The sequence below is a fragment of the Megalobrama amblycephala genome, linkage group LG19 (assembly GCF_018812025.1).
Source record: "Megalobrama amblycephala isolate DHTTF-2021 linkage group LG19, ASM1881202v1, whole genome shotgun sequence".
Taxonomy (NCBI): domain Eukaryota; kingdom Metazoa; phylum Chordata; class Actinopteri; order Cypriniformes; family Xenocyprididae; genus Megalobrama; species Megalobrama amblycephala.
In genome coordinates, this window is record NC_063062.1 from 22,643,945 (window position 1) to 22,666,686 (window position 22,742).

A 22,742-nucleotide genomic window follows, 5' to 3' on the forward strand; every position below is an offset into this window, starting at 1 on the left:
CTCTACTGTACTGTCACAGGCGAGTGAAGGTGGATAGTGTATTTATCTGATTGGTTATTTATTCAGTCTTCTTGCTGTTGTGTTGACTGGATTTGAACAGATTGCAGTTTGTTTCCATATGTCCTACGTCTCTGTAATACTGTTTATCAGCACGTCCGTAATGATTGTCTTCTTTTTCTCTCATGTCATACAAAGTTCAGTGTGTATTCATAGCAGCTGTATCATTAACACCACATTGCTGTGACAAAGGCCAGATAGCTGTCTGAAATTCAATATACCTATAGTGACAGGTCACACCATGGCAGATATGTGCGATGTTTCCTATGTGAATGAGAGATGCTGGATATAGACCTGCGTTCAATTATAGCAGGCCATGTTTTGGAAGTGTTCAGGCATGCTAGGAGTTCAAATTATGTTATGCTGTAGCGTTAACGTGGCTATAGGGCCTTGCAGAGTTACGTAAGCTGGCTCTTCACATCATCCCATGAGTCAGTGCTGTGAGGAACAACAGATTATATATACATTTGCAGTTTTCTGCTGATTTTTAATGGTTTGTTGCAGTGATCAAAATCTCTTTTTAGAAGTCTCTAGTTTTTAGAAATTAATTTTTAGGAATTTAGGAAGCTCTGAGGTTTATCACCAAGTTGTACTACGTAAAGATTTGAGGGGAAACATTCATTAGAGTTTTCATGGTCGTGGAAAGCTTTGAAATGGTAAATAAAAAAAATTAAAATTATATTTTCTAGACCTTGAAAAGTCATGGAAATCATATTCTTTTCATTACACACATACACATGGGAGCGTTTAAAACCAGGCGTCTATAATGGACCAGTTCGCTGATAGATGCCCGCTTTCAAACGTCCCCGTTCCCGCTCCCGCTTTCAAAACGCTTTCAGATTCAAACACTTCCGTGTGCTTTTAAACGCTCCCATGCGTTGATCATTGTAGCCAATCACAGACATATCTGATGAGATCTGTGAACACAATGGCCAATCAGAGGTGTTTATGAATCAGCTTAACAGTGCTTAAAGCATCACATTTTTTAAATTTCAGTACCGATTTGTAACGAAATTGGGACTTTTGACAACTCTACTCTAAAATATTTCATTTAGTAATTTTTTTTTATTTATTTATTTTTTTTTAAATCATAAATTACTTATTTAAATTTATTGCTATTATTAACAGTGCTTCCACATAGGGCTGGACAATTAATCGAAAAGTAATCGAAACCGAAATTCGGAATCTCTAACTGACGTAATTTTCCCATGTCGGTTATTTCGGTTTTTTAATCCTGTTAATACTTCCCCCTTAAAACTTACTACCGCGTGTGTAGCCACGTGACTCCGTCCCATCCAGTCAGTGGCATAAAAACAACACGGAGGTGAATGCCGGTTCAACACATGGCGCGCGAGCGGTGAGCCTTGCTTCTTCACTAAACTTTGCGAGTTGATCGCGCGCATAGAGAGGAACGCAGAAACTAGTTGTCAGCGCTGTCCAGTTAAGTAGCTTAGAAACTCAAAACTTATTATATCATATATTTTTCTACTTTTGAAGGAACTATTTAAAACCCACAGCTTCACCTGTAAGAAATATTATGAACCATAGATAAAATAACTCCTGAAAGTGAGCTGTTATGTCTGATCACACTTTCAAAAGAAAAAAAAAAATCTCACCTTTTTAATAGTCAATCATATTTACAGTATAAACCTTGTCAGTGAACTATGAGGGCAAAAAACAAAATAATCGGTCATTATTCATAATCGAGGTAAAATGTTCAATTAATCAAGGTTTTGATTTTAGGCCAAATCGTCCAGCCCTACTTCCAAATTAGGCTAGTGCCAAAAAATGCAGCCTCTAAAAAATAATCTCCATAGAATTAGACCCCATGTTTCACAATACTTGGATGGTTGTAGTTTCTGTGGGTCTTATGGCTGACCATGTGGTGTTTGTACGCATGTGTATGTGAAACTAGCTTCTTTCCCATGGTCTTGAGTAGTCAGTCTCCTCAGTTGTAACTACTTGAGGGCTTTAAACAGGTTAGTCCACACTGATACATATCACAGCTGGGTTAACATGATATTCAGTGTTACCCAAGCTTCGTCGCTGAGGTTCTCTGATATCATATACGTGCCAAGGTTCTCGGCTTTCAGGGGCTGACAGAAGTAAAGCCACATGAGGTCAACAAGAAAAAAAAAAATCTATATTTGTCCTATGAGGGTCAATTTCTGCGCACCTGCAAAAGAAATGTCAATGCTTTTCGGCATCGTATTTGTTTACCCGATCGCTGCAGTGCAAAAAAGTTTAGCCCTTTGAAGCGTTAGTGTCATGTCAGAGGGTTATGGAGAGAGGAAATGGGTAACCAGATCCATCTGCCTCAGTAGTGCATTCACACGCCTTTCCAATATTCAAAGCCAATGCGACAGCCTGATGTGTAGCAAAAGGACGAAATACTTTATGACTGTAAAATCCTTTTATTTTTAATATATATATATGAAAACAAAGTCTTTCAAAGCCTGTCTATATAATATAATATAATATAATATAATATAATATAATATAATATAATATAATATAATATAATATAATATAATATAATATAATATAATGTATTAGGGCTGCAACTTATTTTGATTATCGATTAGTTGGCCGATTTATTTCTTCGAGTAATCGATTAATTCTTTTCTTTCTTTTTTTTTCTTTTTTTATTGACAAAACACACTATTCCACATCCTGCACAATGTGGTCCTTCAAACAAACGTGCCAAAATATATAGTGAAACATATACATTGGTGGTCAGAATTATTGGCACCCTTTGGTAAATATGATTAAAGATGACTGTAAAAAATAAATCTGCATTGTTTATCCTTTTGATGTTTAATTCATAAAATTAGCAAAAATCTAACCTTTCATTGAAGGAAAAGAATTGAAAGTGGGGGGGAAAATCACATTATGAAATAAATGTTTTTTCTCCAAAACACGTTGGCCACAATTATTGGCACCCTTTTATTCAATAGTTTTTGCAATCTCCTTTTGCCAAGTTAACAACTCAAATTAACTATCTAAATATTTTATGTTAATTACTAGTTAGCTAACTCAGTACTTCAAGTTTGGAGCAATTAACATGAATTAGTACTACAAACTCAAAACTTGATTGTTCTGCTTACTTTAAAATTGGGAACATCATAACTCAAAAAATTTTATGTAACCGATTACCTCAAATTTTTTGAGGTAGCCTAACTAATTCGGGTTTACAGCAGCCACTTTCTGTTTTGTGAAGCTCATCTTTTGCTGCACATCAGAACTATATTCTTTGGTTTTACTCATTGTGATGAATGATTACGGGAATTTGGCCTTTGTGTTTCCTCGTGTTTATACTCCTGTGGAAGTCACGGCTGGACAATTTCATGTTCGTGATCTCCCTGGTGTGCTAAAAAATGTAAATATGAATGGGAATATACTTCAGAGATATTTATTTTACTTTTATTAAAAAATTCTAGGGGTGCCAATAATTGTGGCCAATGTGTTTTGGAGAAAAACATTTATTTCATAATATGATTCCCGCCCCCCCACTTTCAATTCTTTTCCTTCAATGAAAGGTTAGATTTAATTTTATGAATTAAAGATCAAAAGGATAAACAATGCAGATTTATTTTTACAGTCATCTTTGATCATATTTACCAAGGGTGCCAATAATTCTGACCACCACTGTATAGGAAACATATCACACGTTAAACAGCACACTCATCTGTCAGAGCACCTGACGGGCAAGCCATGTTAAACATTAAGCTTAAGCTTAAAATGAATAATTCTCATGTTTATGGTAGCTTGGATCACGTATCTTTCCAGTAGATGCGGCTAATTGATAATGACATTTGTTGTCGATGATTTTCACTATTAATTTATTATAGATTTTATCGATTAATTGTTGCAGCCATTATATTATATTATATTATATTATATTATATTATATTATATTATATTATATTATATTATATTATATTATATTATATTATATTATATTATATTATATTATATTATATTATATTATATTATATTATATTATCAAATTTTATTATATAAGTAAATGATTTGTTTTTGTGTATTAATCTTACACTGCAAGTGCTGTTTCATTTTTATTTGCAATTATTTGTATTACAATCAGTTGTCAGCTAAAATTTCATGATTATGAAAACATGTAAGGCTGATGTAATTACATCACGTCTCGTGGCTTTGTGACACCGAGGCTTTCAGTGTTTGGCCGTGGTGTTGAGCTGACTGCTGGCACAGCAGTTTCAGAGCAGTGAGGTCAGGAGCGTGTTTTCACAGACTAGAGCTAGAACCCAGTGTAAGGGCCCTCACACTAACCCTTCACCTACCTTTCCTTTCATCATGTTTCTGTGAGGTGGAGATTTCCTTCATCCAGACCACACCTTAGCAGTCTTTGTGAGTCTGATTTTGTTTAAATGGGACTGTGTGCATGTACATGTCCTTGGCCATGACAAACTGCTAATTTGTGATATTTTAGATGTTCTATTTCAGCTAGCTGTGTGGTCACTTTCAGTTGCCCAATTGAAACACAGTCTGAATGTGATTCCTTCGATGGGTCTGGATTATGTATCTCAGTCTTTTTTGATTGCTCAGCATTCTTTTCTCTCCATGTCTTAAGAGCATCTAGGAAAATTTTGCTCATTCTTCTTTCAGAAAACTTTCCTGCGCACTAGCATGTTGCTGAAATCTCTTATCAGCATTTCTAGGCTTTTTTTTTCTCTGTTGGCAAATGTCAACGTTATCTGGTCTTTGTCAGTTTGGATCGAAGAATGTGGCATTCTGTAGAGATACATTTGTGAGACTCTTTCTCACTGTTCAAGTGCAAAATAAACTTTGGTTGATTTTGCTTTACAGTTGGTCAGGGGGTCTCCTCCCATCTGAATGGCAAATTCTTGACCAGAATAAGCTTTAAAGAGGAACAGACTGACAAAAGTTTGGCTATGCAAGACTATTTCACACCTGAGTAGGACATGGTGTCAGCAATAGTTTTTGTTAATCATGCAGCAATGCGGTATATGTTTATTTATCAAATCTGCAGTGTCGTATTCACAGTAGAATGCGCAGACTTCCAATATTTCAGCATTTCCTGTTTGGGTTTCTGTGCGCTCATCAGATTTCCTGTGGTCACTGACTCTCAGATGAGGGCATGGGGCATTTTCAGCTCTTTATAATGCCAAGTCTTTATTAGAGCTTCTAGGTCCTTTAGGCTATGTGAAACTTTCCAGACAAGGTTTTTGGCAGCTCACTCTATGTTGGTGAAAGGTGTTAACTTTTAAAACCCATTTTATAGACTTGTTTTACACAGTATGTTTTATATAACTACATTAATGTTCTAGCTCTGTCGAAACATAAAGTGATATCTTAATGACATAAAGGGTTAGTTCACCCAAAAATGAAAATTCTGTCATTAATTGCTCACCCTCATGTCGCTCCAAACCCATAAGACCTTTGTTCATCTTCGGAACACAAATTAAGATATTTTTGATGAAATCCGTGCATTATCTGGCCTCCGATAGACTGCAACATAATTAGCCTACCACTATCAAGGCCCAGAAAGGTAGTAAAGACATTGTTAAAATAGTCCATGTGACTACAGTGGTTCAACCTTAATGTTATGAAGCGACAAGAATTCTTTTTGTGTGCAAAAACAAACAAAAATAATGACTTTATTCAACAATTTCTTCTCTTCCATGTTAGTCGCCTATGCAGTTGACATTGTACATACAGTGCAATGCTTCCAGGTTCTACGTCAGAACACTGGCTCATTATTGGCTAATGCGGTTCACGTGAACACCACAACGCACACGTGTGATGCTGACGCAGGAGCTGGCCCACAATGAGCCATTATTTTTTGTTTGTTTTTTGCACACAAAATGTATTCTCATTATAGCATTAAGGTTGAACCACTGTAGTCACATGGACTGCTTTAACAATGTCTTTACTACCTTTCTTGGCCTTGAAAGTGGTAATTGTGTTGCAGTTTATCAGAGGTCAGAGAGCTCTCAGATTTGATCAAAAATACCTTAATTTGTATTCTGAAGATGAACAAAGGTCTTACAGGTTTGGAGCGACATGAGCGTGAGTGAGTAATGACTGAGTGTTCATTTTTGGGTGAAATAACCCTTTAAGCTTACTCTTATACACCTTAATCATGAAGCAGTGCTCTTTTGATGCAGAGTGGATAATTAAATTGTCATTTATCACAGACTAAACTTGGTCTTCTTTTTAGATCAATGAAATCTAAAATTAGAGTGCTAGATTAGTTCTTTCCTCTGATATAGTTCATGCAGATTATAGGATAGTAATGTATGTTTTATTTAAAGAGTCTGTTTCTTTAACTATACCAGGAAGCTTCCATATCTCTTCCTTTCTAAAAAAGCCATGCTGTGTATATTGTGAAATTAAAGGGAAAATGTTGTCTTGCAAGGTTATGCTAGGTTGAAAATTTCAATATATACTAGTAGTAATTAGTGGAGGAGGCCTAGATGCAATCTGCAGATTTATTTCATTTTCTGGACTAATTTTTTAGGGAAAGTTTTCTGAAATTGTTTTAAAATGTTAAGCTGTTAAAAAGTGATGCACTCTTATTGTATAAATTAAGACACAATCAAAATGATGAAAAAGATGTTTAATTCTGCAAAGTTATGTGAGTTTCCATGTGTGCCATAGCAATGTATACATACATTTTTTTTTTTTTTTTGACAGATCTTTTCTCCTTTCTTCATTCAGGGTGAAAATGACCTATGGCGGAAGTTGAATCGAAAACAGACAGACTCTGAGTGAGCTGGACGGGGCTTGTCCCATAATCCCTGCTTATCGGGTCAAGGGACCATGGGAGATGGAGGCGTCAATGCGGTGGGAGAAGGGGTGAATCAGTCCCATGTGCTCTTTGACCGCTTCGTCCAGGCCACCACCTGCAAAGGCACTCTCAAGGCTTTTCAAGAGCTTTGTGACTTCCTGGAACTCAAGCCCAATGAATACCGTGTGTTCTACCACAAACTCAAGTCCAAGCTCAACTACTGGAAAGCCAAAGCTCTCTGGGCCAAGTTAGACAAGCGCGCCAGCCACAAAGAATACAAAAAAGGAAGGGCCTGTGCCAATGCCAAGGTATGAAAGTTTCCCTGTGGTGAAAGAGAGCGTTTTGGTTACTAGTTCTCAAACTTTCAATGTTCTAATTTTGTTCAAAATAGATTTTGAGTTTTTATGTGGCTTGATGATTTGGTTTTTATTGTGTTTCTCAGTGTCTGATCATTGGAGCTGGACCATGTGGTTTACGTACAGCCATAGAGCTGGGCTTCCTTGGAGCCAAGGTGGTTTTGTTGGAAAAGAGGGATGCATTCTCCCGAAACAATGTGCTCCATCTTTGGCCCTTCACCATTCAGGATCTGAGGGGTCTTGGAGCCAAGAAGTTTTATGGCAAGTTTTGTGCTGGAGCCATCGACCATATCAGTGAGTAGTATATCAAACAATTTTTCTTTTAGTGAGGAAATTAACCTTTACAGTACAGACATGCATTACAGATGATCCCATTACAGCACTAAATGTAGATGTAAATGTGTTACAATGCACCTTGAAGACTTTCAATGACTCAAACCCCCTTCAGAGGTGTTCAGGGACTCCTAGCAAGTCTAGTGTAAATACTAATATGCACTGATGCATCCCAGATATTGAATGGCCGCCTACTCATGTAATCATTGTGGGATGTGTTGGGGAAAACCTGCCAAAACAAAGGCTTTAAACTTTGCCAGCTATAACTTGAATGTGTGTGTTGTCGGATTGCATGTCTTGTGGAAGTAATGCATCTAATCAGAGAAACTCCTCTAGAATGTCTGGTCCACGTGTGGAGTCTGATGATAAACGGAGTCTAAGATGGTTTGTGTTTTCCAGGTATTCGCCAATTGCAGCTGATGCTCTTGAAGGTAGCTCTTCTCCTTGGCATCGAGATCCACGTAAACGTGGAGTTCAAAGGCCTCATTGAGCCACCAGAAGACCAAGAGAATGAGAGTAAGATCACTTTCTTGTGCCCTTTCCATGCTGAAATTTAGCTGTTCCATTCATTTGTTTCCATTTCAATGTAAATACAGGTTGTTCTAAAGGGCATATCCTGAAAGAATATTAAATCTTGTGGAGAAAGGACTTGTCTGTCATCACTGAACATGCTGTTGGTTTTTCCAGGAATTGGGTGGAGAGCCGAGGTCCACCCCAGAACACATCCAGTCAATGAGCTAGAGTTTGATGTCATAATTGGGGCTGATGGGAGGAGAAACACGCTGTCAGGTAAGAATATAGCACTTCGTATAATTTGAAAATTGAAAATGTTCTCTCTGAATCTTTGGTTCTTGTCTAGACAGGAAAAAAATAATTAGTGGTATGTGCTAAGTGACTTGAACAAACTTTGGTGTGTAACTCGTCCCACTCCTTTTATCCTGCAGGCATGAATGATACATTCAAATCATTCCGCCTATTTGGGGGAAATTTTCTGACACTTGTTTAGTACATGTAAAATCTGACAATAAAAATGAATTACTGTAAATGTTTATCCTGTCTCTTTAGGGTTCAGGAGGAAGGAGTTCAGGGGCAAACTGGCTATCGCTATCACAGCAAACTTCATTAACCGCAATACGACTGCAGAAGCAAAGGTGGAAGAGATCAGTGGAGTAGCCTTCATCTTCAACCAGAAGTTCTTTCCAAGACCTTAGAGAAGCCACAGGTAAAATAAGTAATTTTATTGAGGGGAAAAAAAAAAAAAAAAAAAAATATTTATAATATATGAGAGAGAAGGATCTTTGATGTAAGAAGAGCAGCTACACAAATCTCTTTTGAGGTACTTCTTAAAGTTCCAGCAGTGTAGCAAATAAATACATGGAAAATATTTTCTTGATGATCTGTGTTGAGTTGGCAGTTTTTGTTGCTGTTTTCTGAGTAGTATAATCACTGTTATCCCTCTCTCTCTTTCTTCTGTTGATTGAGGGAGTGGGCGCATTATCTGCTGCACAGATGGAACTTAATTACATCAGCGAACGGATGCAAACAACTTCCTCTTTCTCTCCCTGTCCCTTTTTTCCCCCATTGACATTCTGTCTGTCACATCTCCACTTTAATCTCCCCCTCCCTTTCACTCATTTTGTCCTTTTCTCTGTTGGTTTGCTTCCACAGGAATTGACCTGGAAAACATTGTCTACTATAAGGATGACACACACTACTTTGTAATGACTGCCAAAAAGCAGAGCCTGCTGGAGAAGGGTGTCATTCTACATGTGAGTGATCAAAGAGTTTGACTATTGCCAGTTTTCTAACTAATCTCCATTCTTTTATTCCCACTTCTTCCTCCCTCTTTATCTTTGTCTCATCCTGTTTGCCTTTCTGTGTCTCTTAAAAAAGTGTTAGCACACCTCTACTCTAGGCACATGATTTGAGGATGTAGCACAAACCATCTGGTTTAAGATTTTTTTTGGGGGGTGTTTAATGCCAATGTATGAGCATTAGTGCATTAGTACCTTAACCAGAACCATTAATGAATATACACTACCATTTTTAAAGAAATTAAGTTTTATTCAGCAAGGACACATGAAATTTATTGAAAGTGATATTAATTTATGCATTTATGTTTCGTAAGATTTCTGTTTCAAATAAATGCTGTTCTTTTGAATTTATCAAAGAATCCTGAACAAAATGTATCACATTTTCCACACACAAAAAAGCAGCGCAACTATTTTCAACATTGGTAATAATAAAAAATGTTTCTTGAGCACCAAATCAGCATATTAGAATGATTTCTGAAGGATCATGTGACACTGAAGACTGGAGTAATGATGCTGAAAGTTCAGCATTCCATCACAGGAATAAATTACATTTTAAAATAAAATATTAAAATTGAAAACAGTTATTTTAAATTGTAACATTAGACACTTAAAATTACAGACTCAAAAGTTTTGAATGTTAGTGTACGTATTATACTAAAGTTCTAGGTGTTTAATAATTCTGTCTGTAGAAGGCTTTTTGGCCATAGGAGTGTTAATAATCATTACTTTGAGCGGACACTCTGTTCCCATTTATTCACAATGAGCTCTTCTGCTCTGTTCCCAGTACTGCCAAGTTTGTTGAATCATTAACAAGGAACCTCAATCCCAACGCTCTCTCTCACACTCATACACAAACTCTTGCACAATACGACTGATATAATGATGCACAGTAATGACACCTATTAACGTAGCCCGATAGGTTGCGAGAGAGGCATGCTTAATTTGCTTTTTTTCAGGATAATTTACAGAATCCCACTGGACAAAACACTTGTATTTAATTTGCCAGCATTATTCCTTAACTGTAATGGTGCTCAAAATAAAGCCATTTTAAATGAGTGTCAGCGCTGAGAGTCCTCATCTGTTTTAAAAAGCTTGACTGTTAACAGAAACAAACACTACTCGCTCGTAGCAACATGAATCAGAGAGGAAAAGACCTCTCAAATATCCCATTACCACACCCACAGCCACTCATGACTGAATTATATGCCTTGTGGTGCTCTCCAGTTGCAGACAACTGAGCATAGTTTTGAAAGATCAAACCTACCTATATAAGACTATTTTTATAATTACATTGTCCTCAGTGCTGAAAATTGTTTGACTATTGTTTGACTCTTTGTGTTTTCATGTTTCATGGGGACTTTCCATAGACATAATGATTTTTATACTGCACAAACTATATATTCTATCCCCTAACCCTAAACCTACCCATCACAGAAAGCTTTTTGAATTTTTACATTCAAAAAAATTTCAGATATTGCCATCTTTGTGGGGACCCCCCATAAAGTAGGGTTTACCTGACCCCACACACATAAAAGAACACCCTGGCCATAGCATTTTTTAGTATTATTATAGTGTTTAGTATTTAGAAATTATATAGTATTATATAGTATTTAGTATAGTATTATAGTTTTTTTTAATTATTTAAAATATGTATACCTACTCTTGTACAGGACTATGCCGACACAGAAATGCTGCTCTCCAGGGCCAATGTTGACCAGAAGGCTCTGCTCTCCTATGCTAGAGAGGCAGCAGATTTCTCTACCAATCATCAGCTTCCTAAGATGGACTTTGCCATCAACCACTACGGCCAACCTGATGTCGCCATGTTTGACTTCACCTGTATGTATGCCTCCGAAAACGCAGCACTCGTCCGCCAGCGCAACGGCCATAAGCTGCTAGTAGCCTTGGTGGGGGACAGCCTTCTAGAGGTGAGTAGAAATCCCATGTGGAAAAGAGAAATAGGACTATGTTCTTGTAGGGTAGTTTATTTGTTATAACCTACTTTAATAGAACCAGATGGTGTTTTTCCATGAAGTACCACAAAATTGGCTTTTGCTCTTCTCCAATGGATTCCTTTGACAAATTTCATCTTCTGAAAATACGTTTTCTCACATAAATCTTGAACCACCACTTTAGAATCTGTGGTAATGAAAGCATTACGTTAAAACATCACACACAGTCACACTATCTGGACTGCTGCTGTGAGGGTTGATTTTCCATCATATTCCAAACAGAAGGTGACTAATTTCTAATATGAATTTTATAGCCACTCATAAATCACTCTTAGTGTATGAGGAAAAGGTTGACTGATGAAAATGTGTTTGTTTTTGTTTTTTTGTGTAGCCATTTTGGCCAATGGGCACTGGAATAGCAAGAGGTTTCTTGGCAGCCATGGATTCAGCATGGATGGTGCGAAGTTGGGCTCATGGAAGCTCCCCTCTGGAGGTCCTGGCTGAACGGTACGATAGATTTTATGTTCAAAATGGAATGCTAGTAGGCTGTTTACATCATGCTGTGCCATATATACTCCAAACAATTAAAGACCCCCTGTGGTGAAAATCTAGTTTTTAATGTTGTTATGCATCTATGTGGTGTTTTTAATATGTTTTAAGACAAACCATGTGCAAAACCCCCCCCTAAAAAAACACTGCAGAGTATTTTCTCCTCAAAACTGCAGTGTATCAAAGACAGTCTCAAAAACGTGGTTTGAAACCGCCCGTTTCCTTCATCACAAATATGTTACCAATCTCGTCAAAATGCGGGGTGGGCGGGGCTTTTCCACAGTGAGCACAAGAGCACATTTAAGAAAGGACAAAAATCGGGTATATATAGCAATATAGCTGGTTAATAATGTATATTACGACATTATGACTAATATGCCTTTCTCCACTGACTTTCTATGATGTTCAAAGTTTTTCTAAGGATGCTGAATTTTTAGAAGGCTCTCTGACTCTGAGATGACCAATGGGAACATGGTTTTGTAACATTAGCAACATGTTGTTAGCTGTTTGATAACATATTCAAGTCAAAGGCTAATCATATCAGTTACTGTTGTGTGTCCGACGTTGTAGAAGAGCGATACATAAAATGCATTGCAGTTTCAGGTTCAAACATATAAGGTGGAATTTAACCAATATTTCCACTTGCGATTGTGTAGCGTTTATTACAATTGACCAAGTGGATCAGGTAGTCCGAGCTGCTGTGATTGAGTGGAGGCCGGGACTAATTTGCATATTCATGGAATTATGGAAAATGTGATTGTTTGGTTTAAAAGATATTTCCTCTGAAAGAAAGTCAACTTTTATACTGTTTCAGAGTACATACGCAAATATCAAAAGATGCTGAATATCAAAAAAAGGCCTTGACTGCATACTGTAAATAAAAATAATATGAGTAATATGGTGTTATGTCATACCAAAAACATCCAGAGTGATGTACCGCTGCAGAGCACTTATGATGAGGTTGACAGTGATTGCTTCTTCAAACTGAGCAGTAAACAGCTCAGATCCCTATAGGCTGTCATTTACCGTGTTGCTTGTTTTCTTCCTGCACTGTTATTTTGCCGTGTACTGCAGGGTAAGTCACAGTGGTAAAGCACTTTTCAACTTGTATGCAATAAGCAGCATGTTTGTGGGGAAGCAAAAGTGTTTTATGAGCAAATAGCCTGCATGATGTCTCTAAGGTCTCATCTTGAGACATCATCACTAATGGGACTAATGCCAAGATTAAGGGAATTTAGGGACTGATATTGTGGTGTATATTAATCATGACTCTTGGGTTTCAGGGAAAGTATCTATCGACTGCTGCCACAGACGACACCAGAGAATGTGAGTAAGAACTTTAGCCAGTACAGTGTTGACCCAACTACACGGTACCCCAACATCAGCCTTCACCAAGTGAGACCCAACCAGGTGGGTTTTTGCACAGTTGACCCATCAGTCTAATTTTAAACCAATATGCTGTACTAGTCGATATTTGGCCATTTTAAAATTATTAGCAACATCCAAAGATCACATACATCTCCCTTTTGAGAGTTTCAAATTTGCTGACTGCTTTGTCAGTGGATAATTAATAGAGATGTTTGATTATATGGTATTGGATATTTATAGTATATGAGAGTATATTTGATATTTATAGTTATGAATGCTAATTCCCTGATTTCACATTTAGATCTTTGCCACTCTCTTAAAGTTAATATTTGAAACATTTTAAGATTTTATTTTAATTTATATTATGGATTTGCAATATATATTTATAATTTGTGTTAAATATTTATTTTAATAATTTATTAACACTTCAATGTAATCTTTAGCAAATCTCAAAATAATGATTGCATTATAAATTTGCTTGTATTTATAATGATTTTAAATGTATTTAGAAAATAAGTATTGAATTTTAATATTGGCCATTTATCAGTTATTGGCTATAACATAAAGACAAATATATGCTTATTTGCATTGGTTAGAATTGATGCATCCCAAATGATAACTTCTCTTTTTAGATTCTTTTAGTGGCTTTTAAATAAATATTTTGTAAATAAGTAAAAAAATAAGTATATATTGGCATTATATCGGCCATCTGCCACCCTGCTCTCTAGGTATTGGCATCAGCCATTGGAAAATAATTGTTGACCACTGTTTATCATTATTAAATAAGTTGGATAATTTAAATAATGAAGGAATAAACATGAACTCTAATACCATTACAATATAATTTTCCGCAGGTACGGCATCTGTTGGACACTGGAGAAACCAGGGATTTGCGCGTTGACATGGAGAATGTGGTCAACTCTTCAACTCCTAAGCTCACAAGAAATGGTTGGTAGATTTAGTGTCACATAAGTATTGCACACCAGCTGTGTATACATTGATTTTCCACACATTTATTTAGCCTTTTCACCCTTCTTTATCTTGGATAGTGTCAAATGTAAATGTGTATAACTTGATTTATTCTCATCCTAGAAATTCTGCTTGAGAAGCAATTGCAAGGTAATTTTGCGGGCGACTCTGATCCGAATGCATGACATTCTAAAGGCTTTTCAAAAAGCTTTGTGCAGTTTTTTTTTTGTATGAAAAGTGTAACTCTGACATGGAATGAAAAGGTGTCTTTTGAGCGCTTTAGAATTAAACACAACTATGCACTAACATATTTGTGGATTTTCACAAACCGAGAGCTATTACCAGTGTCGTATTACCAGTGTCTTGAATGTTTCATAACCTCTCGAAAGGGAATGAAATGCATCGTGAAAGTTCTTCAGACCCTGCACTGGTCATGTGACTAACTCCAATCCGATTGGATGTCGGCGCATCCCATTATTGAATATATGTATATTTTTGCTTCAGAGGCACATGCTGACTTTGCTTCCTTCCCATCAGAGTCCATTGTGCGCTCCAGTAAGCTGCTTAACTGGTGTCAGAGGCAGACGGAGGGATACCGAGGTGTCAGTGTGTCTGATCTCACCACGTCCTGGAAGAGTGGCTTGGCGCTGTGCGCGCTCATCCACCGATACAGACCAGACCTCATGTAAGTGCAGTATGCCACATGCTGATCCCAACAAAAGCCCTGTGTTATTATGGTTCTATATTTAGAGATGCAGGACTTGGTGGACAAATACTGCAGCAGAGAATCAGAGATTCAGTTCATAAAAAGAATAACATAACTTGTTTTTGAGAGGACGTGTAAGTCATATGCCCCCGCAGTGTGAGAAGACAGGAGATCAAGGCGAAGTTGAAAAGAAAAATGTTTGAAATTTTTAGAGTTTTGAGGTTTTGTTGTATGATTTGAGCTTTGGACTATCATTATAAAAGAAGCATTCTCTACTGTAGTTTTTTCCTTATTTGTTTTTAGACAAAGAAACGAATAACACCTGTGGCTGTGACAAATGTTTAAAATTATACTTTTATTCAGCAAGGATGCATTAAAATTGAAAAGTGACAGTAAATACATTTATAATGTTACAAAAGTTTTCTATCATCTGACACTGAAGACTGGAGTAATGGCTGCTGAAAATCCAGTTTTACCGTCACAGAAATAAATTACATTTTAAGATATATTAAAATAAAAACATGTTTTAAAAATTGTAATTATATTTCACAATATTACTGTTTTTACAGTATTTTAGATAAATTAAATTCAGCCTTGGTGAGTGTAACTGAAAACATTAAAAAATAAATAAATAAAATTCACTTACCCCAGGCTTTTGAATGGTAGTTTAAAGACTAATGTAGTCCAGAATATTCATATTCATATTTGTGTAGGTTACTGGTTTGAATCAATCTTAAACCCTGTCCCATTTTTTCCATATGCAAGCAAAATAGACAACATAACTGAGGTATACCTCAAAATTGGAATTGAATCAAATCGAGAACTTGTGAATCAGAATCAAATCAGTCTAGAAATCTGTATCAATATACCCAGCCCTGTTTTATAATAGGAGACTTAGAAAAACATATGAGTCAAAAACTAGACACAAAACAAAAGATTTGATGAGCCAAAGATTCAACAGCTTTGTTGTTAAGGCAAAAGTTTATAGAGTGCCTCTTTAAGTGATAATGTCACTCAGATGTTTCTTCACCTGTGGCAGTGCATTTATCTTCACCTCATTTCTTTTAATGAGCTATTTATAGCTTTGTTTACCATGTAGTATTTATTTACTTGGCATAGTCATCTGTTGAGTAAAGTACACTGTAATAAAAGTACAGTTGGGTAAGTTGCTCTTTTGCAGAAGGGCAGGAACTGTTGTTATTCTTACACTGGGGTCTGTTACGTAGAGCAGCTGAAAGCCTCATTAGCCTTTGAGACGTACATTAGCGTTATCATAACTCTCTCCATTAGAGCAGATGCTGATTGACCTTTAAAAGCTTTTGCTTGTGAGCTTGTTTGTTATGGTCAGCTAAACTAGTCTGCATTTGTGTTTTTATGCAGCATTAGTAGAATTCTCTGAGGAGTCTACTGTAAGCCTACTGTAATGCCTTCCTCACTCGCTCTCTCCAGACACTTATGCATGTGTATTAGTTCAATTTTTATGTACTTAAATAGGAAGTATAGCTATAATACCGCAAATAAAATATACTGTGTGAATTTTGATGCAATCAACGTAGTCTCGCCTAGCAAACATACTACTGTTCAAAAGTTTGGGTTTGGTAAGATTTCATGTTTTTGAAAAAGTGTCTTATGCTCTCCTAGGCAGCATTTATTTGCTAAAAATATTTTATTTTAATATATTACAAGATGTAATTTATTCCTGAGCCATTACTCTAGTCTTCAGTGTCACATGATGCTTCAGAAATCATTCTAATATGATAAGAAATGTTTCTTGAGCACCAAATCAGCAATCTTGAAAACAGTTGTGCTGCTTAATATTTTGTGAAAACCACAATTTTTCCTGTTTACTGTATATTCAACCACATTTATTTGAAATAGAAATATTTTGTAACATTATGAAATCTTTTGTCACTTTTGTTTAATTTAATGTTTAATTTAATGTGTCTTACTGACCCCAAACTTTGCATGGTATGTCAGTTCGATGGTTTGTGGATAGATTACTTTTTTCTGTTCGATGCTGAAGTGGGTTCATGCTTACAGACTTGCATCAATAAAGCGACTTCAGGTCAGTTTCAATGACAATTTTGATGCAGTATGAGCAACACAGACTTTTGGCAATGCAGCAAATGCAGATTCATCTTCAGAGTTTGAACAAAGTCCCTTTAAGGCAAGGCATTTCACTCAGCGGCCATCTTTGAAACGCCTCTAAGGCACAGGGTACCCGCGGGGTCTTAAAAGCATTGAAAAAGTCTTAAATTTGATAATCTAAAATTAAGGCCTTAATAGCCTTGAATTTGGTATACAAAGCTCTTGGATTTCGTTACAAAGGTCTTATTTTTATTTTTTTTATTTTTTAACTTTTCCTAGGATTAAGTTCATACCGTAACAAAATGAACTGTTACTAGTGTAGGCTAATTAAAAATTCATGCAGCGTAATGTTGAGTGCACCTCGCGCTCCACGTCATAGCAGTAAGCGCGAAAGCTCGCGCACCCGTTACTATGGTTACTAGGCAAGTGAGGTAAATTACTAGAGATGAGCCGGATACTCGGCTGAAACGAGTATCCGGTACGGATAAAGCACTTCTGCCGAGTACGAGTATTATACGAGTAATACGAGTCAATATCTGTGCTCGGATTGAATGAAAATCATCATTGGGTAGCTGATTGTGTCAGCGTTCTGTGATAGTCTAGTCCAGTGGTCTCAAACTGCCGGCCCGCGGGCCATTTACGGCCCGCAACTGATCTAAAAAATAAAACATAATCCGGCCCGCTAAATTATTATTATTATTATAATTATTATTCTCTAGTACGCGTCACATACGCGGCCGCGCCGGCATTCTCCTTCTTTCCAATGCGCTTTCGCTCCCGTGGCGTCTGTCGTTGCTATGCAACCATGAGCCGCGCTCTCAACCGCGTCGCTTCTATTATGAGCGCGCTTGCCTAAATTACAGTAAAAGCACTCGACTTTAAGTCGAGCGTCGTTTTAAATCACCGAAACGCGTCCGATGCTACCATGTCAAGAAACAGAAGAGTGTACAAATGTATTCAAGGGTTGTATTTGTTCTGTACAGTGTTGTTCAGTGCAAGATTTTAATTTTATTTAAGCTAGCATGAAGTAAAGGAAAACAGCCTACTTCCACTAAATGTTAAAAACTAATAACAATGAGAGATTTTTATTTTTTGGCAAAATAAAGTTGATATATATAGCTTCAGTTTTTTGTTTATTTCTGACCCCTCCATGGCATCTATGAGTGTTGCTGGTTTTGTTCCTAAATTACTAATTTTTTTTATTCCATGCACCTTGTTGGATGTGAGAAGTTGCACCAGACTATTGCAATTAATAGTATTATATTAGTAGTATTATATTAGTATATTAGTAGTATTACATCAATTACATCATAGTATTAGCCTATATAATTATATTACACTCTGTAACAATGAGAGAGACACTGCTGTTTACATTTAGTAGGCCATATGGTAAATAAAATATTTATAGTATAGGTATAAATATATATGCCGAATTAATTATTTTCTAGGGTTCAAAATTTATACAGATTTGACATTTTCCCCTCATACTTCTGTCAGAATGGGTACGAAGTTGGCATTGAATTTCATTTAAAATGGTATTAAAAAGGTCTTAAAAAGCCTTGAATTTCATTTGGAGGATCCTGGGGGGTACCCTGAAGGCAGCTATTTCAGTCATACAAGTACAGCTCCTATCTCTTTGAATGGGGAATTCTCTAAAGCTGATCACAAAGCATACAATTACAATTTCATATTTGAAATCACCAATGAAATCTGACAACTGTCTCATTGTTCTTAAATGCTGAAATCATGACAAAAAATGCATTTTTCAGGCTGGACCAGCCAATGTGCATAAGAGCATGTGTAAGAACTCAGAACGGCAATTGGCTCTTTTATTTAGAATGTGGGACTTATTCCCCCAAATTGCATGTTTTACTTTCTCTGATTAATAGTAATGTGAGTGCACCATCTTTGTAAAACTAAAGTCTGATGACAGCAGTTAGAGTTCATGCAGTGAAGCTCATGTGTTGGATGCAGCAACTGAGTAACACTGGCTATGCACAACCAACAAAACAACAGCTTGACAACCTGCAGTCCAGGGACTGATTCACTGTCAGTGTGAACAGCCCTTGAAAATTATATTTAGCAGATGTTCTTGTGATCTATTATGATTACAAAATGTGTAAATCTGCTTTCTGTTTGTGCTTTTTCTTTTCTTTTTTTTTCTTTTTTAACAATCTCATCAATGTATGTGTTATCTGGTTTCATTGTTTTTAAATCACTTTTTAGCATTTGTCGACTAACTTCTAACTTGCTTATGAACATGATTATGCTATGTGGAGATGTTTCTCAGTTATGATGTTTTATAATTATAGTGACTTTGACTCGTTGGATGAGAAAGACGTGGAGAAGAACAACCAGTTGGCTTTTGATGTGGCGGAAAAGGAGTTTGGAATTTCTCCCATCATGACCGGGAAGGAGATGTCTGGTGTGGTGGAGCCTGACAAGCTCTCCATGGTGATGTACCTCAGCCAGTTCTATGAAATGTTCAAGGACACTGTGCCACCTGGTGGTGAGTTGTAGTTCTACAATAATTAATCTAGAGAAAATTGTAAAACCAAAAATAATAAATGTTGAGCCATTATGCAAATAATGATGCTACTCCCTAGCCTGCAGTTCCTTAATATATATTGTGGTAGTTTATTATTCATATTTTTGTGTTGTTTTAGAAAACCACAATCTGAGCCCTGAGGAGAAGGCTGCGTTGATTGCCAGCACTAAATCACCCATCTCATTCTTTAGTAAACTGGGTCAAAGCATCGCCATCTCCCGCAAACGAAACCCCAAGGTAGCCAAGTTTCTTTTTGATACTGCAGAATTATTTGATTATTGTAATCTCAGCATTCAACGTTTCCTCTGAAATCTCACGTAGGATAAAAAAGAAAAGGAATTGGATGTACAAGGGAAAAGACGAAAGACTAGCCAGACTGGACAGTCAGAGGATGTAAGGCCATATCTCGCTGGATCAATGGATTTGCAACAAATTGCTTTGTGTGTGTGCTTATCCAAATCTTTTCATTCCTGTTCTCTAACATCATAGGAGGAGTTGCAGAGGGTTAATCGAGACGAAAGGCCCTCTATAGCTACAGCTCTGGTGGAACGTAAAATCGACTCGGCTTGCAGCAGCAAACAACAACAACAAAGTGAAGTCAATGGCCACACAGCTGTCTAGCGAAAGTTTGAGGAGAATGCTCCGACGCAGTCTACCGGACTCAAACGACAGGTGGGTTGGAGTTGCTGCTTAAAATGACTATGGAAACTTTCAACAATTTGTGGATTCATAAAGTTACATGTAGGTCTGTCAAATTAAAATTCGAATTTCGAATATTAGTCGAATTTAAAATAAAAATCAGAATTTTAGTCAAACCAATTCAACCAAGCTGTTCACACAGAATGCATTTTTTGCGCTGCTTTTCCATTGTTTTCTATGTAAACAAGCACTAGACGGACATATTTGACCGTTGCACGCTCATCTTGCAACATCTTTAGAAAGCTATGTAAAGTTAAAACTTACCTTGAAACTTTGTGGGCTTTTTTCCATTCCACTGCATCTCATGTTTTTAAATGCAAAAAGTACTCTGTGTGATCTGTGCTTAAGCTCTTTATTAAATACATAAATACATTATGCTGTTTTGTTTATAATTGTATATGCAACTTACACAGTTATGTTTGATTTATAAACATTATTTCAAATGTTATGCATTTGTTTTTTGTACTGTCAGTCATTTATTTCATTGCTTTGAATAAAGATAGTTTTTTTTATCTAATATTTATAATTTATTTTATTTCAGCTTTATTTCAGTTCACAAAAACGATTTTTAATAGTTTTAGTTTACAATAACAACATTGGATGGTAAATTATTTCTTCAATTTGTATTTTAAATTTCTTTTAAAAATTAACCTTCACTTTGCCTATTTCCTAGTGAAGTACATATAATAAATAACTGAATTTTGAGGTGCAGCAGTGTATATGTTCAAGTATTGTAGCCTTGATAAGTGCTAGAATATCACATTGTACAGGGAGTGCAGAATTATTAGGCAAGTTGATTTTCTGATCATATTTTTTTCCCAAGCACATTTTACCAATTCCAATCCACATCAATCTTAATAACTACTATTAATATTGTTTTTAATCATTTATAAGTGATATATAATTGTTCATGAAGGCTGGAAATGAAAAATGCCTTATATTCAGGTGTGCAGAATTATTAGGCAAGTTTTCTTTTACAGGCAAAATGAGCCAAAAAAGAGATTTAACTCAGACTGAAAAGTCAAAAATTATTAAATACTCATGAGAAGGACGCAACACTAATGCAATACTAGAAATTGCAAAGTTAAAGCATGACCAAGGGACAGCAAAATGCTCATTGGGTCAGCGGGGTCAGACAAAAACAGGTGGAAAAGAAAAGACACGTTAACTGCAAAATAATTAAGAATTATGTGTGAAACCATCAGGAACCCTTTAGTCTCCAGCGCCACCATTTTCTAGAACTGCAACCTACCTGGAGTCTCCAGAAGTGCAAGGTCTCAGGATCTCAGAGACTTAGGTTAGCTAAAGAATCCTAAAAAATGACCCGCACTTGATAAGAATCACAAGCTGAAGTGTTATAAAATACATGAAGACTGGGTTTTTATAGGCCTTATAAACAGACAGCTTGAGAGTGACTCCTGAAGGACCAGCACCACATCCTCTTGTACCACTGTTTGAAGAATTTATCTTCCAGAATCTGGCAGTAAGTTTTGGAAGATCATTTTTAGTCCATCTCTGCAAGACAGACATTTCAGGATAAGAGATGGACTAAAAGTGAACTCAAACACCTTACTGCCAGATTCTGGATAAATTCTTCAAACAGTGGTACAAGAGGATGTGGTGCTGGTCCATCAGGAGTCACTCTCAAGCTGTCTGTCTATAAGCCCTATTAAAACCCAGTCTTCATGTATTTTATAACACTTCAGCTTGTGATTCTTATCAAGTGCAGGTCATTTTTTAGGATTCTTTAGCTAACCTAAGTCTCTGAGATCCTAACACCTTGCACTTCTGGAGACTCCAGGTAGGTTGCAGCTCTGGAAAATGGTGGCGCTGGAGACTAAAGGGTTCCTGATGGTTTCACACTTAATTCTTCACCTTAATTCTTAATTATTTTGCAGTTAACATGTGTCTTTTCTTTTCCACCTGTTTTTGTCTGACCCCGCTGACCCAATGAGCATTTTGCTGTCCCTTGGTCATGCTTTAACTTTGCAATTTCTAGTATTGCATTAGTATTGCGTCCTTCTCATGAGTATTTAATAATTTTTGACTTTTCAGTCTGAGTTAAATCTCTTTTTTGGCTCATTTTGCCTGTAAAAGAAAACTTGCCTAATAATTCTGCACACCTGAATATAAGGCATTTTTCATTTCCAGCCTTCATGAACAATTATATATCACTTATAAATGATTAAAAACAATATTAATAGTAGTTATTAAGATTGATGTGGATTGGAATTGGTAAAATGTGCTTGGGAAAAAAATATGATCAGAAAATCAACTTGCCTAATAATTCTGCACTCCCTGTAGATCAGCATTGATTTTGCAGTGCTATTTGAGTGATTTCTTTATGTGGGAAGCATGAAACCTTTAAAACCCCATGTTTTTATGAGGTTTGTTTTAAACAAATGGGAAGAATTTTGTCCTGAACTGCTGTTACTTACTGCTAGAAGTGCTCGGCATGCTGGGATTGTTTGAAATGATCAGGTTTATAGACTACAGTAGAATTGATAGGATTC

The 22,742-nt window shown here is 36.5% G+C and overlaps 1 protein-coding gene across 1 annotated transcript in view; it reads left to right on the forward strand.

Annotated features, from left to right (window-relative positions):
- Positions 1 to 22,742, forward strand: part of mical3a (microtubule associated monooxygenase, calponin and LIM domain containing 3a) — an 84,515-nt gene that overhangs the window by 16,098 nt on the left and 45,675 nt on the right. The window contains 19 exon segments of the mRNA XM_048168165.1: positions 6,778 to 7,155; positions 7,290 to 7,497; positions 7,936 to 8,052; positions 8,224 to 8,325; positions 8,602 to 8,732; positions 8,734 to 8,758; positions 9,205 to 9,305; positions 11,021 to 11,278; positions 11,694 to 11,809; positions 13,135 to 13,261; positions 14,074 to 14,167; positions 14,312 to 14,338; positions 14,726 to 14,873; positions 19,295 to 19,491; positions 19,649 to 19,767; positions 19,852 to 19,923; positions 20,020 to 20,097; positions 20,099 to 20,152; positions 20,155 to 20,202. Coding sequence (XP_048024122.1) covers positions 6,880 to 7,155; positions 7,290 to 7,497; positions 7,936 to 8,052; positions 8,224 to 8,325; positions 8,602 to 8,732; positions 8,734 to 8,758; positions 9,205 to 9,305; positions 11,021 to 11,278; positions 11,694 to 11,809; positions 13,135 to 13,261; positions 14,074 to 14,167; positions 14,312 to 14,338; positions 14,726 to 14,873; positions 19,295 to 19,491; positions 19,649 to 19,767; positions 19,852 to 19,923; positions 20,020 to 20,097; positions 20,099 to 20,152; positions 20,155 to 20,202 — 2,298 coding nt within the window. The 5' untranslated portion in view covers positions 6,778 to 6,879.